Here is an 18,296-nt window from a genome sequence, read left to right as displayed (position 1 = left end):
ACAATGAAGTGGAAAAACTTTCTTGAAGAATGCCAGCTAATATATTTGGGAAAAGAAAAAGATGAAAATGAGAAAAATCAACATTCGCAATCCATCATCATAATAAATAATTCAGGCAAGAAAGAAAAATAAGTGCTAAGACTAATAATAAATTTGGGGATTTGAATGGAATATTTATATTGTCACAAAATATCTCTACCAAAATATTTCTTAATGGCTAAAAGAATAATAAAAGTAACTTTCAGGTAGAGGAATCTGGTACTCACCATATTGGTGAAGTGTAAAATTATCCCCATCGATAATGGAACTCATCAACCTCAAGTGCCACCCAATAGAGTCCAACAAAAACCAAACATCATCCTTTCCTTTATTCCCTTGACAAAATGAATAACCTTGTTCTAGGAAACATTAGGAAAATCAGAACTGTGGGATATTCTAAAGGAAAATATCTCCTATAATCTGTAGAAATACTAAAGTCAGGGAAGAGACTTTAAGACAGTGTGACAACTGGGCACATTTGTGACCCCAGATTAGATTATTTTTCTATCAGAGCATTATTACAACAATTAAGTTCTTGGAATGAATACTGTAGAAAGGAAGAGGAGGATGCAGATTGGGGTAAGGAGGAGATCTGAGTTGTCAGTCAGCTCAATGGAAGGCTCAGGAAGCAATATGGAAGATTCTAAAGTTGGGATTTCCCAGAAGAATTGTTGGAGGTTGGGGCAAGAAGGTGTGCCCTTATACCCTCCAGTGATCAATCATGGGAGTCTGTTTTGTCAAAGATTATTTGACCATAGAGTTGAGGGTCCATATCTGGGCTCTCCGCTCTGTTCCACTGGTCAATGTGTCTGTTTTTATGCCAGTACCACGCTGTCTTGGTGACCACAGCTTTGTAGTAAAGCTTGAAATCGGGTAACGTGATGCCGCCAGTTTTGTTTTTGTCTTTCAACATTTCCTTAGCAATTCGGGGTCTCTTCTGATTCCATACAAATTTTAGGATTATTTGCTCCAGCTCTTTGAAAAATACCAGTGGAATTTTGATTGGAATGGCATTAAAAGTATTGCTCTAGGCAGTATAGACATTTTAACAATGTTTATTCTTCCAATCCAAGAGCATGGAACAGTCTTCCATCTTTTTGTGTCTTCTTCAATTTCTTTCATGAGTGTTCTGTAGTTCCTTGAGTACAGGTCCTTTACCTTTTTGGTTAGGTTTATTCCCAGGTATCTTATGGTTCTTGGTGCTATAGTAAATGGAATCGATTCTCTAATTTCCCTTTCTGTATTTTCATTGTTAGTGTATAAGAAAGCCACTGATTTCTGTACATTGACTTTGTATCCTGCCACGTTACTGAATTGCTGTATGAGTTCTAGTAGTTTGGGGGTGGAGTCTTTGGGGTTTTCCTTATAAAGAAGAACCAAGATGCCCTTCAACGGATGAATGGATAAGGAAGATGTGGTACATATACACAATGGAGTATTATGCCTCCATCAGAAAGGATGAATACCCAACTTTTGTAGCAACATGGACGGGACTGGAAGAGATTATGCTGAGCAAAATAAGTCAAGCAGAGAGAGTCAAGTATCATATGGTCTCACTTATTTGTGGAGCATAACAAAGAACACGGTGGACATGGGGAGATGGAGAGGAGAGAGAGTTGAGGGAAACTGGAAGGGGAGATGAACCATGAGAGACTATGGACTCTGAAAAGCAACCAGAGGGTTTTGAAGGGGCGGGGGGTGGGTGGGGTGGGAGGTTGAGGAACCAGGAGGTGGGTAATAGGGAGGGCACGTACTGCATGGAGCACTGGGTGTGGTGCAAAAACAATGAACACTGTTACGCTGAAAATAAGCAAATAAAAAAAAAATCATGGGAGTCTGGCTGCAGGAAATGGGTGCTGTCTTCTGTTGAGGGTGCTCTTCCCCTGAAGGTACTCTATCCGTAACACCTCCAACAACTGGACAGTTATTTCTTCATTGCTGAAGAGGAATAGAGTGTTGTTGTACCAAGTGATCCCAGAAGATTTGGACTAAAGGTGATAACATAACATTTAAACTTACATATGTTAGGGGTGATCCAGTTATAAATATTAAAAAAAATGTAAAGTTCTTAAGTAATTCATCTATTACCCAGGATGCTCACTGATAGAATTTTGACACTTGATACTTGGATTTTGTTCTCAGAATTTATTATGGAATATCAAGCTGCCCCCCCCCAAAAGAACACAAAGTTGTCTTATATTGACTCAATGCTTGATTGACCTAATTTTGGCACAAATTTCCTTATTTTTGGCATGTCGAATGATCTTAATTTCTGTCTTAAAAATATTGGTTTTGGAAATATATGATTATTTTAATTGCTAGAGTCAGAAAAAATAGATTGTGATGTATTTTAGTAAATGATTATCTTGCAATGTTAAAAATGTACTAATGTGTTAATCTCATGAAATAATAAGAGGTTGGGAAGTGCTCTAGATTATGACAGACAACAAAATGCAAAGTATAGTAGTTTTCACCCATTGGATTCTCTATCAAAAATAAAAGAGAGAGAGAGAGAAAGGAGAGAGCGAGCAGACAGGGATAAAGGGGAAACCAAACTGGCAAAATACCAGCAATTGCCAAATCTAGGTGGAGAGTACTTAGCTGTTCATTATACCGCTTTCCCACCTTAACTGAAGGTTTGAAATTTTTCAAAAGTAAATGCTGGGAGGAATGAATCGATATAGAGAAAAACATTATTTTTTGCTGTACTGAAATCTGTGGTGAGTCATTTCTTGAATGCCTAAATGTAAGTGACTCCTGTTTGAAAGCTTGAATATGAGTATAAAAAAAGTAAAAGGGAAAATAAAAAAAAACATAAAAAATAAAAATGAAAGAGTGCAACCTCTAGGAAAAAGCATGCGACCTCTAGGTATCACAGAGGGAAAATAAGAACACATAATTATGAGATGTACGCTTGCTTCTGTACTAAGAAAGCAGAAGAAAATGAAAATGCAAATGGGTGAGCAGGAATTGGTAGAAGGAATAAATACAGGAGCGAGACTATTACTGAGTGTATCTTTATATATAGTTCTGATCTCTGAACCATGGAAACACTGCCTATATTTTAAAAACAGAATAAATACACTTGAAATCGAATATAAATGGAAACAAAAGAACTCTTTCCATAAGATGAATAGCATAACTACTCAGGAAGAAAATTAATTCATATAAATGTTGAGCACAATATTCTGTCCATTCTTAGTGGGATCCCTTCTAATGCTAAGAACGCTGCAAAGAAATTTTAGGTTGCTTGGTGCATTGCTTTCAGTATGCAATTAAGAGTGTATATTGTACACAGGTTTGAATAGAGTTAATACAGTGATGCTGTTGGGATCTGGAGTTTTCAGTGTAAGAAAGAAGTAACTGTGGCATGGGGTAAAATGTAAAAGAATTTTATGTTTTTCAGTTTTAGTTGGAGTTATTCATAATTTGAAGCTTTTAAAGAAGTGAACCAGCCAATATGAATACAAAGTAGATGCTTGTTTGGGGCTGTTAGTGGTGGCATTTCACTTGATGCAAAATACTTAGAGAAGCTAACATGTCAACCAAATATGCTTATGCTAAGACAGGGTAAGGGGCAGATCTTGGAAAGCTATAATCAGTAACAGCCTGATCTCATGAGTCTCTAATTTAGGATCTGTTCTCTAACTCAAGTCAATATCCAATTTCTTTGTGTTTCATTGTTATGACTTACCAGGTAGGCCAAAGGAGTTTTAAAAAATCTGCCATTGCTTGAGATAGACAAACATAAACCATCTAAATTCTGCATAATATTAAAAGAAAATTGTAAGCTTCCAGAATAAATAGGAAAGAGAAATCTTCATAAATAATGGTTTTAAAGGAAAAGGGCTCTCTTCTGAGTAATGATTTTTCCAGAGATCTTGATTCCATGGCTTCAACTTTTTTTTTTACTATGTCAGACCAGTCAAAATGAATTGGGACAGATCCATTATCTTACACTAAAACCCTACTTAAACTCATTCATGTCTAACACAAAAGCTTGAAATACTCTATCAAGAAAAGACAATTGCCAAGTTTACAGATGCATTAGTCATAGAAAATTAGTGGAGAAAGAAATGATTATGGCTACAACCATGAAATCATATATATCACAGGAAAAAGAAATCTCAAGAAAACCACCAAGTGACTCCAAGCTTAAATATGTAATAGTTGGTAGAAAAGGTATCACTTAAAAAAAGCTATATATTTCCAGACACATAGAGGTTAGGTACAATAGTAGGTTTAAACTTCTCTAATTCTTGCATTGAGCAAGGGTAGGAAATGCATCTTTTTCTTCTTCTTCTTCTTCTTCTTCTTCTTCTTCTTCTTCTTCTTCTTCTTCTTCTTCTTCTTCTTTTTTTAAAAGATTCTATTTATTTATTTGGGAGAGAGAGAGAGTTCACAAGCAGGAAGAGAGGCAGGCAGGGGTGGGGGAAGGAAAAGAAGGCTGTCAACTGAGCAGAGAGTCTGATGCGGGGCTCAATCCCAGGATCCTGAGATCATGACCTGAGCCGAGGGCGGAGGCTTAACCCACTAAGCCACCCAGGCACCCTAGAAATGTTTCTTCTTTAAATATGCCCCAAAACATTGGGGTGCCTGGGTGGCTCAATTGGCTAAGCATCTGACTCTTGATTTCAGCTCAGGTCATCATCTCAGTGTCCTGACCAGCACAGAGGCTGCTTGGGGTTTTCTCTTTCGCGGTCTCTGCCCCTCTCCTGCTCATGGTCTCTCTCTCAATATAAGTAAATAAATAATAAAACAAACAAACAAACAAACAAAAAAAAAAAACCAAGCCTCCAAACAGGCTAGAATTGGAGACTTCTGGGCCAACTTCTGCATCTTCTAAAGGATTTCGCTATGAAGGTTTTGGTATAAAAGTACTTTGAATATATAGTGTTTCCAGGCAATGCTTAACTTGCACAAATGCTTAATTGACAAATTACCTGTTTTAATTCTCACAACACACCAGTGTAACATATGGTATCAGTATCAAACTTCAAGTTTGATACTTCCTTAGTGTTACAAATCAAGGATTTGGTAAAACAACTGAAGTAGAAACATTAAAACAAGACGTCTCCCCAATAAGGCAGTTGTTTCCTTTAATTCATCCAGGAAGAAAAAAAAAAAGGCAAAATGACAAATACTGGACTTTAAATGACAAGAAAGCCAGGTTTATTATTCCATGCTGAAAGAGTTTATTAGGAAATTAGAGAAATGGTTCCTTCATGAACATCGAAAGGGAGGACGTGGCAGCATCATTTCAATGAGAGACCACACAGTTCTCAGGATGAGTTTCACAAGCTCCCACTTCTCATGAGGTAAGTACAGGAAGGAAGAAGATTGCTGTATCTGACACAAAGGGCTCCTGAAGGCCGGTCTTCAGCAAAGTTGAGAACGTGTGGGGCTCAGAACTAGTGAATCCCATGTCCAGGTATGGAGGGTGAGAGTCTCCCATGGCGACCTCAATAGTAGCAGCCAAAGCCAGAGCCGTAGCCAGAGCCATATCCATAGCCACAGCCACAGAGAGAGCGGGAGCCATAGCCGTAGCCACAGCCCAGTCTGCGGAAGCCACAGCCATAGCTGGAGCCATAGCCACAGCCCAGGCCTCCGTAGCCACAGCCCAGGCCTCCGTAGCCACAGCCTCCATAGCCACAGCCTCCATAGCCACAGCCTCTGTAGCCACAGCGTCCGTAGCCACAGCCTCCGTAGTAGATGCCACACATGGTGTTGGTTGTTGAGGTTGTCCTTGGGTAGAGGTGGAAAAGAGAAGTGTCACTTCAGTGTGGACAATTCCCCTGCAGAGACCTTTTATATACCCTCGATGTGGGTGGGATCCACCACACGAGTCATAGCACTGGCTAATCTTATGACTAATCTAATTAGTTTGTTGTTCCTCAACCATAAAATAAGTCTTAGAGGTATTTGGGAGGCTCGCTGTTTTTGGCTCCATTTGGAGCCAAGTTTAAACCATTTGGACTCCCATCCAATCAAGGGCTTCAAGGAGAAGAGATACACACTTACACCTATGCAGCCCAGCCTCAAATCAGAATTTCATTTTAGCCTCCTATAACCATTCTTTGTATCAGGAAAGAAAACATTTATCAGTCTCAATCTTATTTGCTCTTGGCTAGTTTCACTAACATTTTAAACATTTCATAACAATATTACTACTTTTGACTCTGTTCTTTTGAGCCAAGTTAATTGTTTTCTGCAGGGATTCAGTTCCTTCTTATACTAAAACCATCATGTATCTTTCATCCCCATGATGTTGATAATAATTCAATTAAATTTTCCAAAATACCAAGTCTGAGCAAGACACATTATCCTTTTCTATGTGTACCAATGAGTCTAATTCCCATTTATATTCAATTTGAACTACAACATAAATTATTCCTTGGACTCCAATTGTTCTGCTTTTCTCTCTCTACATTGAGCATACAATTATACAAATAAGTATTCTCATTAATTTTAGAATAATAATCTAAGGAGCTGTCCAATAGGTTTAACATTGCATATTTGCGTTTACAATGTATTAAACAGAGATCTGTTCCTTTATCAAAATGCCCAGTCATTATTCTCTACGTAACTGATCATACTGCATTCTCTTGCATAGCCCTACCATTATTAGTCTTTATTTAAATTAATGTGGTAATTCTTCCCATTGGAAGGCACTGGAAAAGTGAAAATAGATTCATGTGACAGTTAAAAAAATGTACCTTTGTGTCTTTACAAGAATATGTGTGTGGAGGTGTCATCCACACATCATGTGGAATCTGTCAGTGTTTTTGTTTTCTCTAGTGTTATTTCTGAATCAAACTATTATTTTTATGTATCCCCTCATAACCATATGTGGATACAGGGAGTAAAAGATGATGGACACTCTCTGTATTTTAGTTAACACTTCTCCATAAATTATAAGAATGAAGACGCAAGATTTTTAAAATTTTCCAATTCATCTGTCTTTTAAGTATAACTAAGGAGTCAACAATGCCTCAATAAAATAAATGTTTTCATACTGAGGATCTGATCAAACACATTCAACCTTTCATCTAGTGTGTGTTTTTGAATGTTCTTTGCATGTGTGTCATTTGGTAGCTTCATTTTTGTAAAATGGACATATTATTGTGTCATTTTATTCACCATTTACTGGATTGACATCTTAGAAGGAGAGGATATCTTCACCATACCGTTTTCAGATTTTCCATACAGAAATTAAAAGTAGTCTCAACTATCACAGTCAATTAAGTAATAAGTTAGAATAAGTTTTTGGTAAAAACTAATTTAAGAAACATGTTGATCAGTATTCCTCTAGGTCAAGTTCTTAGAACATCATCTGAAATTGATATTAGTCAGTTAAAAAAAACTATAACTTTTTTTGGATATTTGATTAATACATCTATAAAAGACATTATTATTTTGTGCAATACAATGCCCCTAATAATATTATTTATGGGGTTATATCTCTATAGAATTTACTTCCTGGGGCTAATTTGTTTCTTTTGAACAACCAAGTTGTCTCTCTGATCATAACTGAGAGCTTGCACCCAAGGAGATTCCATTAACAATTTGTTTTCTGCTGTGATTTTCTGAACCACATTTAGTTCTGAAGTACATTCCATGGTCAAAAGCAGAATGAAACAACACTCCTTGTGATCTTGGTCCTTGCCAGCTGCTCTCACATTTTCTTCTGTTTCACTGCAAAACTTCATGTCTTTTTCCATGGTAGCTTTCTCTTTACGTCTTTCCTCACACTTTTGGTCTTTGGTCTTCACCACTCCACCAAAACCGCTCCTGCAGGGGTCACCAACACCCCAACCTTGCCAAAGCTAGAGAGCCAGTCTTCATTTCACTAAGACTCTGAGTAGCATTCAGATTCAACAGCTCCTCTTCTCATTTCTGAAAAACTCCCTGACGCTTATCTACATCCTACTGCACACATTGGATTTAATTGTAGTATCACCAGGTACTTCTGGTATAGCATCCCTTTTCTTTTCTCCTCTTCAGATCTTATTTTCTAATGTGAAGGTGCCCAGCTAGGTGCTTGCCCTGCTTATAGTTTACATTTAAACACTTTTTTAAAAAATTAAGTGTTTTTTTCTTTTAACTCTGGTGCAGATAACATACAGTCTGTGTTATATTAGTTTTGTAGTATTCAATACAGTATTTAAACTTTCTTCCAGGATTACTCTGGATACATTATTTTAGCCAATTAATCTTCATTCACATTTCCAATTCTGGTATATATCCAAACGATCACTTGACATCTCCTTAGAGTGTTAAATGTCATCAAAAATATAATAAAATGAAACTAAGTTCTAGATTCTTCATAGACTCAGTTTCCTTCCTTTCTCCTTTCCTTCCTTCCTTCCTTCCTTCCTTCCTTCCCTCCCTCCGTCCCTCCCTCCTTCCTTCTACATCTTAAAGCATACAAGACATAAATCACTTGGGATTCCTCCCCCTAGTTTCTTCTTTACTGCATTTCCACATTAAGGTTGCTAGTTTACACATGACACCCAGTTAAATTTGAATTTCAAAATTTGAATTCAGAATATTGAATTTCCCAAATATTACATGGGATATGCTTATATATATAAATTATTTATCTGAAAATCAAATTCTTATTTCTTATACCTAGTAACTGGAAGCTTAGAAACACAGCCTTTATGGGATGCCCTGTTATAGCCTTGACTAGATCTATGAGCGTTTCTTGGAACACTCTTTCTCTCTTTATAATACACAGAAATCAGTAGTCCTTTTGTTCTTCAGATGTACCAAGCCTTTTTCCAACTTAAAACTTTGCTTGGTGGTGCAGCCACTCTGGAAAACAGTATGGAGGTTCCTCAAAATGTTGAAAATAGAAATACCCTATGACCCAGCAATTGCACTACTGGGTATTTACCCTAAAGATACAAACATAGTGATCCAAAGGGGCACGTGCACCTGAATGTTTATAGCAGCAATGTCTACAATAGCCAAACTATGGAAAGAACCTAGATGTCCATCAACAGATGAATGGATAAAGAAGATTTGGTATATATACACAATGGAATACTATGCAGCCATCAAAAGAAATGAAATCTTGCCATTTGCGGCGACGTGGATGGAACTAGAGGGTATCATGCTTAGTGAAATAAGTCAATCGGAGAAAGACAACTATCATATGATCTCCCTGATATGAGGACATGGAGAAGCAACATGGGGGGCTAGGGGGATAGGAGAAGAATAAATGAAACAAGATGGGATTGGGAGGGAGACAAACCATAAATGACTCTTAATCTCACAAAACAAACTGGGGGTTGCTGGGGGGACGTGGGGTTGGGAGAGGGGGAGGGGGTTATGGACATTGGGGAGGGTATGTGTTATGGAGAGTGCTGTGAAGTGTGTAAACCTGGCGATTCACAGACCTGTACCCCTGGGGATAAAAATACATTATATGTTTTTTTTGTTTTTGTTTTTTTTTTATGCAATACACTTTTTTTTGCCTTATTTTTCATTTTATTTATTTTTTCAGCGTAACAGTATTCATTGTTTTTGCACAACACCCAGTGCTCCATGCAAAACGTGCCCTCCCCATTACCCACCACCTGTTCCCCCAAACTCCCACCCCTGACCCTTCAAAACCCTCAGGTTGTTTTTCAGAGTCCATAGTCTCTTATGGTTCACCTCCCTTTCCACATTTTTTTTTTTTTATAAACATATAATGTATTTTTATCCCCAGGGGTACAGGTTTGTGAATCACCAGGTTTACACAGTTCACAGCACTCACGATAGCACATACCCTCCCCAATGTCCATAACCCCCCCCAATCCCTCCTCCCCCCAGCAACCCCCAGTTTGTTTTGTGAGATTAAGAGTCATTTATGGTTTGTCTCCCTCCCAAGATGGGATTGGGAGGGAGACATTATATGTTCATACAAAAATAAGAAATAAATAAAAATTTAAAAAAAAGAACAACTTCTGTTTGGGGGTTGCTGATCTCTTGAAAGTAATAACAAAAATAGCTAAGACCTTTTCTTCCTTTCCCCTGACCATCTAGTCTGAAGTAATCTCTCACTAGCGCTCTTTTAAAATTTACCTTACTTTGCCTTTATTTGTAATATAAATAGATTTATCCCTATCAGAAATGATCTCCTTCCCTTGTCATGTGCTTTCAAATATCTGCCTGCATTTCCTGCCCTTGCTCAATCTAAAACTTAAATTCCATAACAATAGGGATCTTGTCTGTCCTGTTCATTCCTCCATTTCCAATGCTCACAGTAGTGCCTGACAGATAATTGATTCTTAAAAGTTTGATGCATGAAAAGGTTAATAACTGGCCAAATCAATGAAATCAAGTATAATTTTAATATTCTTTTATTTTGAAATAATTTGAGTTACTAAAAGTTGCAAAAAGATACAGAATTTTCTCATTTACTCTTTACCCAGTTACACAACTATGTTAATACCTTTCATAATCAAGTACAATTATCAAAACTAAGAAATTAACCTTGTACCATATTCTTAACTAACTTGAACATTTTATTTGGGTTTTGCCATTTTTTTTTTTCGCTAGTGTCCTTTTTCTGGTCCAGGACCCAATTCAAGGTCCTACATGGCATTTGATTGTCTTATGTCTTTAGTCTCCCCCAAATTGGTGACAGTTTCTGTATTTTTTAACTTTTATAGCATTAACAATTTAAAAAGTTAAATGCTCTATAGTATGTTGCAAAATTTCAGTTTGTTTTCTTATAACAAAGTTGAGGTTACATGTTTTGGGCAAGAATATCAAAGGAGGTATACCTATCTCAGGTGTCATAGCAGGAAGTACATGTTGTCAGTAAATCTTTAAAGTTTTCTGGAGTAGATTTTTAAGCTCAAATTACTAATACAATAAATCCTTCCATTTCTCTATAGCCATGGTTCATGGATTGAATGATTGATTGGTTTAAAGATTTTATTTATTCATTTGAGAGAGATAGAGAGAGCACGAGCAATGCAGGGACAGAGGGAGAGGGAGAAACAGACACCCCCACTGAGCAGGGAGCCCTATGTGAAGCTGGCTTGATCCCAGGACTCTGAGACCATGACCTGAGCCAAAGGCAGACGCTTAACTGACTGAGGCACCCAGGCGCCCCTGGTCCATGGATTTAAACTTTAGGGATTCTACTGTGGTTTTGATCATATACAAAATGATAGATGCATATACATGTGAAGTATAAACCAAAGTGGATAATACTGCTTCACACACATAAAAAAAAAAAAACCAAAAACACATTAAAACACATTATCATTCAGATATTTACAAATGAACCTTGCATGTTTTCTCTGTGTAGTCTACGTGACTTCTGCCCTATCTTCTCCACAAATTTTCCCACCTTTCCTACATCTTTGAAACCATACTTTTACTCCCAAGGGTGCATATATGCAGATAGGAAGGAGGATGTTATTAAAGGAAAAAAGGATTTTGAAGAAGTGGAACACGTATGGGTTATGTGATCTCATGGTAGCCAGTAATAGAGTTTAGATCTCACATCTGGAATTAACAAGTCACCAAAGTAGAAGAAAACCCTTTCATTAAAGGCACATGATTTCATTACAGGCATCCTGACACACAGCAAAATTGTCTTGGATATTTTGGTTATGAGGAATTCTTGAGATGGTTATAATGCCAATTAGTTTGAAGCACGAATCCAATAGTGCTTGTGGTTTGCCCTACATACCACTCAGTTGGTATAGAAGGCCTTATGTTGATTATAAACTTAAAACCCTAGAAACTGATCCAGCTTTTCAACTGAGACTTCTTACACTATGAGCTTCTACAACAACTACTATGGTGGCCTGGGCTATGCCTATGGTGGCCTGGGATGTGGCTATGGATGTGGCTATGGTGGCTACGGATATGCTTCTTACGGTCCATGCTGCTATGGAGGATATTGGTTTTCTGGCTTCTTCTGAGAAATTCTAAAGTACTGATTTGTTTAGGAAAATTTCCTATGAGATCCTATATGTATTTCCTATATTATTTATAATAAACTATATTATTGTCTGTTCAAATAATGACTGTCAAATCTTAGACTACTATGTAACATCAGAAAGCTTTTGATTGACATCACTTGAGTTTTCAACAATTGAGAAAAATATCCATTTGTTCTTTACTGTTACATGGTTGAACACAAACAATATCCACCATTTTCATTTGGGAAAAATGTCTAAATTCATTTTTCATTAAAAGTAGTGCTTTCAGGGCACCTGGGTGGCTCAGTGGGTTAAGCCTCTGCCTCTGGCTAGGGTCATGATCTCAGGGTCCTGGGAACAAGCCCCACATTGGGCTCTCTGCTCAGTGGGGAGCCTGCTTCCCCCCCTCTCTCTGCCTGCTTCTCTGCCTACTTGTGACCTCTCTCTCTGTCAAATAAATAAACAAAATCTTAAAAAAAAACACACACACACACACAAAAGTAGTGCTTGCAGGGCACCTGGGTGGCTCAGTCAGTTAAGCATCTGTCTTTGGCTCAGGTCATGATCCCAGTGTCCTGAGATGGAATCCCACATCGGGGCCCTACTCAGTGGAGACTTTGCTTCTCTCTCTCCCTCTGCCTGCTCCCGCTCTGCTCATTTTCTCTCTCATGCACACACTTTCTCTCTCAAACAAATAAATATCTTTTAATTAAAAAATTAAGTAGTGTTTGCATACCTACAACATTTAGTGTATATTTATTTATCCAGGTTTCATGTGTGTGTGTGGACGTGTGTGTGTGTATGCATGTGTGTGTGTGTGCGTGTGTGTGTGTGTGGTTTTGACCCTTTTGGTTATCCATAGTTCATAAGCTAGATGAATGGTTGAATATAGTCATTCATGCAGTGCTTTTTTAAAAATTTTATTTTAATTCCAGTATAGTTAACATACAGTGTCATATTAGTTTTAGGTGAACAACACAGTGAATTAACAATTTCATACCACCCAGTGCTCATCACAAGTGCACTCCTTTATTCCCTACATGTATTTCATCCATCCCCCTACCCGTATTTCATCCATCCCCCTACCCCCCTCCATTGTGGTAACCATCAGGTTCTTCTCAATAATTAAGAGTCTGTTTCTTGGTTTATGTCTCTCTTTTTTTTCTTTGTTTATTTATTTCTTAAATTCCATGTATGAGTGAAATCATGTGGTATTTGTCTTTGACTGACTTATTTCACTTATCATTATACTCTCTAGCTCCATACACGTCTTTGCAAATGGAAAGATTACATTTTTTTTAATGACTGAATAATATCCCATTGCATATTTGTACCACACCTCTTTTATCCATTCATCTGTCCATGAACACTTGGGGAGCTTCCATGATTTGGCTATTGTAAGTAATGAGGCAATAAACACGGGGGGCTCTATCTTTTTGAATTAGTGTTTTTGTATTCTTTGGATGAATGTTCAGTAAAATTACTGGATCATATGGTAGTTCAATTGTTAACTTTTTCAGGAACCTCAATACTATTTTTCAGTGTGGCTGCACCAGTTTGTATTCCCACCAACCGTGCATGAGTGCTCCTTTTACTCCACATTTTTATACAATACTTGTGGTTTCTTCTGTTTTGAATTTTAGCCATTTTGATAGGTGTGAGGTTATATCTCATTGTGGTTTGGATTTTTATTTTTCTGATGATGGGTGATGTTGAACATCTCCTCATGTGTCTGTTAGCCATCTCTATGTCTTCTTTGCAGAAATGTCTGTTCATGTCTTCTGCCCATTTTTAAACTGAGTTATTTGTTCTTTTGTTTGATTTGTATACTTTTTTAACATATTTTTGTTCACTAGTCCTTTATTGGATATATCATTTGCAAATATCTTCTCCCATTCAGTAGGTTGTCTTTTAACTTTTTTGACTGTATCCCTTGCTGTGCAAAAAAGATTTTTTTTTTAAAGATTTTATTTATTTATTTGACAGATAAAGATCACAAGTAGGGAGAGAGGCAGGCAGAGAGAGAGAGAGAGAGAGAGAGAGGAGGAAGCAGGCTCCCCGCCAAGCAGAGAGCCCGATGCGGGACTCGATCCCAGGACCCCGAGATCATGACCTGAGTCGAAGGCAGCAGCTTAAACCACTGAGCCACCCAGGCGCCCCAAGATTTTTTTTTTTTTGATGTAGTCCTAATTTTGCTTCTATTTCCTTTGTTTCAGACCTATCTAGAAAAATTTTTGTATGACTAATGTCAAAGGCATTATTGCCTGCGCTCCCTTCTAGGATTTTTATCATTTCAGGTCTCATTTTTAGTCCCTTAATCCATTTTGAGTTTATTTTTATGTATGATGTAAGGAAGTGGTCCAGTTTCGTTCTTTGGAATGTGGCTAATCAGTTTTCCGAAGACCATTTGTTAGAGAGACTTTTCCTCATTGTGTATTCTTTCCTCCTTTGTCAAATATTAATTGACCATATAACTATGGGTTTATTTCTGAGCTTCTCGTTCTGTTCCTTTGATTTAGGTGTCCACTTCAGTGCCAGTACCATACTGTTTGGATTACTATAGCTTCGTATATAACTTGAAGTTGGGAATTGTGATGCCTCCAGTTTTGTTTTTCTTTTTCAATTTGCTTTGGTTATTCAGGATCTTTTGTGGTTCATAAAAATTTTAGGATTATTTGTTCTAGTCTTGTGAAAAATACTGAGGAAGATAAAGAATTTGAAGCTTATTTCAGTGAAAATTTCAAAGGGTCAATTTCTACTTGCATCTTGGAAAGACACTTGTTTCATAATAAGGCAGTGGCTTGTACAGACAAAAGTTATGTAAATTTTAGTCTGATCCAAAATAGAGGTAGCGAATGCATCCTTGATCCTGGTAGTCTGTTCATTAAAGCTATTTATAATAACCTCTCTTAATTCACTTGATTTATTTCTACTAAATAACAATAATGCCAGCAATTATAAAATACAAATCAGTTGTGTCTATTAGTATTTTAGAAAGTAATGCTGGAATTTGGCAAAATTAAGACTGACAATGGATCCATCAAAATTACTTTCTGAGGGCACCTGGGTGGCTCAGTGGGTTAAGCCGCTGCCTTCGGCTCAGGTCATGATCTCAGGGTCCTGGGATCGAGTCCCGCATCAGGCTCTCTGCTCAGCAGGGAGCCTGCTTCCCTCTCTCTGTCTCTCTGCCTGCCTCTCTACCAACTTGTGATCTCTCTCTGCCAAATAAATAAAATTAAAAAAAATTACTTTCTGAATAGAGATCAAATTATGAGGCTGGCCAAAATCAGTCAAAATTTGAATAGAGATCAAATTATGAGGCTGCCCCCAAATGCGTGTTCTAAAAGCGTCTAGAAGAGAGAATTAGGTAGATACGTTTTCTTCTATAAGCTGAAGATAGCACATAAGACTATATACAATTTCAATTATTGTAAGTTCACTGACTCTTGACTGATGAATGGATAAAGATGATGTGGCATGCATATATATATATATGCAATGAAATGTTACTCAGCCATAAAAAAGAATGAAATCTTTCCCTTTGCAGTGACATGGATGGAGCTGGAGAGGAATGAGAATGCTAAGCAAAGTAAGTCAGAGGAGGAAAAATACCATACTATTAATTTTCATTATAGTTTGCTCATCTTCCATTGAATTGATTACATTCCTGCCTTTATTTTTAGGCCAAAAACAAGAGTCAGTGAACTATTTATATGGAGAACATTTTATATGTATACTTGAAAGAATTTTGTGTTTTCTTGCAGTTGGACAGAATGCTGTCTATAGAAGAATGTTAGTTCTAATTGGCTTGTAGTGTTTTTTTTTTTTCAAATTTATGTATATTATAATCTTTTATTTAGTTGCTATATCCATTAATCAACGTGAGATTTTGATACTTTCAATTATTATTATTCCAGTACTTTTTTCCTTTCAATTCTGGCAAATTTTCGATTTGTTTACTTTGGTGGTCTGTTTGCACCAAGCGGATTTAACACCAGTACATACTGAAAGATTACCCTACTTATCATCACAAAATGTCCCCTTTTATTTGTATTAAATGTTTTTGTTTTTAAAGTATATTTATTCTAATACTGTTATAGCTACTCCAACTTTCTTAACAGTTTCCATTTGCATAATATGTATATGTATTTCCATTCTTTTACTTCCAAATCATTTGGTTCAAGAGATTTTGATTGTTGAAACATTTTAAAAAATTTTTTATTTTTATTAACATATAATGTATTATTAGCCCCAGGGGTGCAGGTCTGTGAATCTCCAGGTTTACACACTTGATCATTGAAATATTTTTATGACAGTTACTTTAAAATCTGTATCATGTGATTGGAAAACCTGATTAGTATTAGGGTCAGCTAATTATCTTTTCTCATTCAAGTTGTAATTTTCTTGTTTTTTGGTATGATGGCTATGATAGTAATTTTGTGTTTTTGAAGCATCTTGATCTCATTAAAAAAATTTTTTTTTTTCAAAAGCACATAGTCACCCTGCTTGGCCTTAGCACATGGGTCTTGCGGATTGTGATTAATAATTTTCAGAGTTATTGTGTTATTTTGGTCTCTTTGGTTTAACTTGCACCACTTACTGTCCCACTGGTCCCTGTCATTACTACTTGAAATTGTGCAAGGAGTTTGGCCAGCCAATCTGCTGTGTATCTTTTGGTGTAGTAGTGCACGGTGGGATTCCCCACCTACCTCCTTCACTGCAAGAGGTCTCTTACAGGAGGCGGGAGAGTCTCAGATATGAGGACACAGTCTTCCTGGACCGGGAAACAACTCCCATTAAAAAACATATAGATGAAAAAAGAAATCACATGGGAAGTTAGAAGATATTTTGAATTGATTAATAAAGAAATACAACATTCCAAATGTATGACTTACCACTGAAGAAGTGATTAGAAGGAAATTTATAGCTTTAAATATTTATGTTAGAAAAAAAGAACACGTTAAAAATCAGTGCTCTAAGCTACCTTAAAGAAGCTAGAAATGAAGGAAAGATTAAATATATAGTAAGAAGAATGATAGAAAAATAAAGGCAGGAATGTAATCAATTCAATGGAAGATGAGCAAACTATAATGAAAATTAATAATATGGTATTTTTCCTCCTCTGACTTACTTTGCTTAGCATTATCATTCCTCTCTAGCTCCATCCATGCCACTGCAAAGGGCAAGATTTCATTCTTTTTTATGGCTGAGTAACATTTCATTATATATATATATACACATATATATGTATATATATATATATATATATATATATATATATATATATATATATGCATGCCACATCTTCTTTATCCATTCATCAGTCAATGGATACTTGAGTTGTTTCCACAATTTGGTTATTAGAAGTAATGTTGCTATAAACAAAGGTGCATGTATACCTCTGAATTAATATTTTTGTATTCTTTGGGTAAATACCTAATAACACAATTGCTGAAAGAGGGTGAAGAGATGGGTGAAATAAGTGATGGAGATTAGGGAGTACACTTGTGATGACCCTGGGTGTTGTATGGAAGAGTTGAATCACTTTATTGTACACCTGAAACTAATGATACACTGTATATTAACTAACTGGAATTTAAATAAAAACTTAAAAAGAAAGGAATATGGATAATACCCAAAGTTGGTACTTTGAACAAACCAACCAAATAGATAAATTCCAGAGAGATTGGTCAAGAATGTAAGAGAGGGAATACAAATTACCAATAAGAAGGATAAAAGAATTAATGTCTTTTAAGACTCTATAGGCATCAAAAAGGATGCCATTATTATGAAGGTTGTTATGCCAATAAATTCCACAATACAGATGAAATGGAAAATTTCCTCTAAATATACAAATTACTAACATTGACTCCCATCTGAGTAGCAGTATATCTAATAAAGAAAATGTATTAATTAAAAATACATTTCCAAAAAGAAAATTCTAAGTCCAGGTGTCTTCACTGGAAAATTCTATTAAATACTTATATCCCATTATTTTATTTTTAATTAAAAATTTTTTTAATTTTAATTATTTTTTCAGCGTAACAGTATTCATTGTTTTTGCACAACACCCAGTGCTCCATGCAAAACGTGCCCTCCCTATTACCCACCACCTGTTTCCCCCAACCTCCCACCCCTGACCCTTCAAAACCCTCAGGTTGTTTTTCAGAGTCCATAGTCTCTTATGGTTAGCCTCCCCTTCCAATTTTTTTTTTTATAAACATATAATGTATTTTTATCCCCAGGGGTACAGGTCTGTGAATCGCCAGGTTTACACACTTCACAAAGATTTTACTTATTTATTTGACAGAGAGATACACAAGC

General features: G+C 36.5%; 2 protein-coding genes across 2 annotated transcripts; one reads left to right on the top strand and one right to left on the bottom strand.

Annotated features, from left to right (window-relative positions):
• Positions 1–5,501: 5,501 nt before the first annotated feature.
• On the bottom strand, positions 5,502–7,760 carry LOC123940806 (lamprin 1.8-10-like). Its single transcript, XM_046003704.1, has 2 exons — positions 7,516–7,760; positions 5,502–5,784 (listed from the first exon to the last, which is right to left on the bottom strand). The coding sequence occupies exons 1-2, from the start codon at positions 7,758–7,760 to the stop codon at positions 5,502–5,504; spliced, it is 528 nt and encodes a 175-aa protein (XP_045859660.1).
• Positions 7,761–11,825: 4,065 nt separating this feature from the next.
• On the top strand, positions 11,826–11,972 carry LOC123939841 (keratin-associated protein 22-1-like). The gene has a single exon (XM_046001807.1). It carries the CDS (start codon positions 11,826–11,828, stop codon positions 11,970–11,972), a length of 147 nt encoding a protein of 48 aa, XP_045857763.1.
• Positions 11,973–18,296: the final 6,324 nt, after the last annotated feature.

This window comes from Meles meles, chromosome 4 (assembly GCF_922984935.1).
Source record: "Meles meles chromosome 4, mMelMel3.1 paternal haplotype, whole genome shotgun sequence".
NCBI classification, from domain to species: domain Eukaryota; kingdom Metazoa; phylum Chordata; class Mammalia; order Carnivora; family Mustelidae; genus Meles; species Meles meles.
This window is presented reverse-complemented; position numbering and strand designations above follow the sequence as displayed.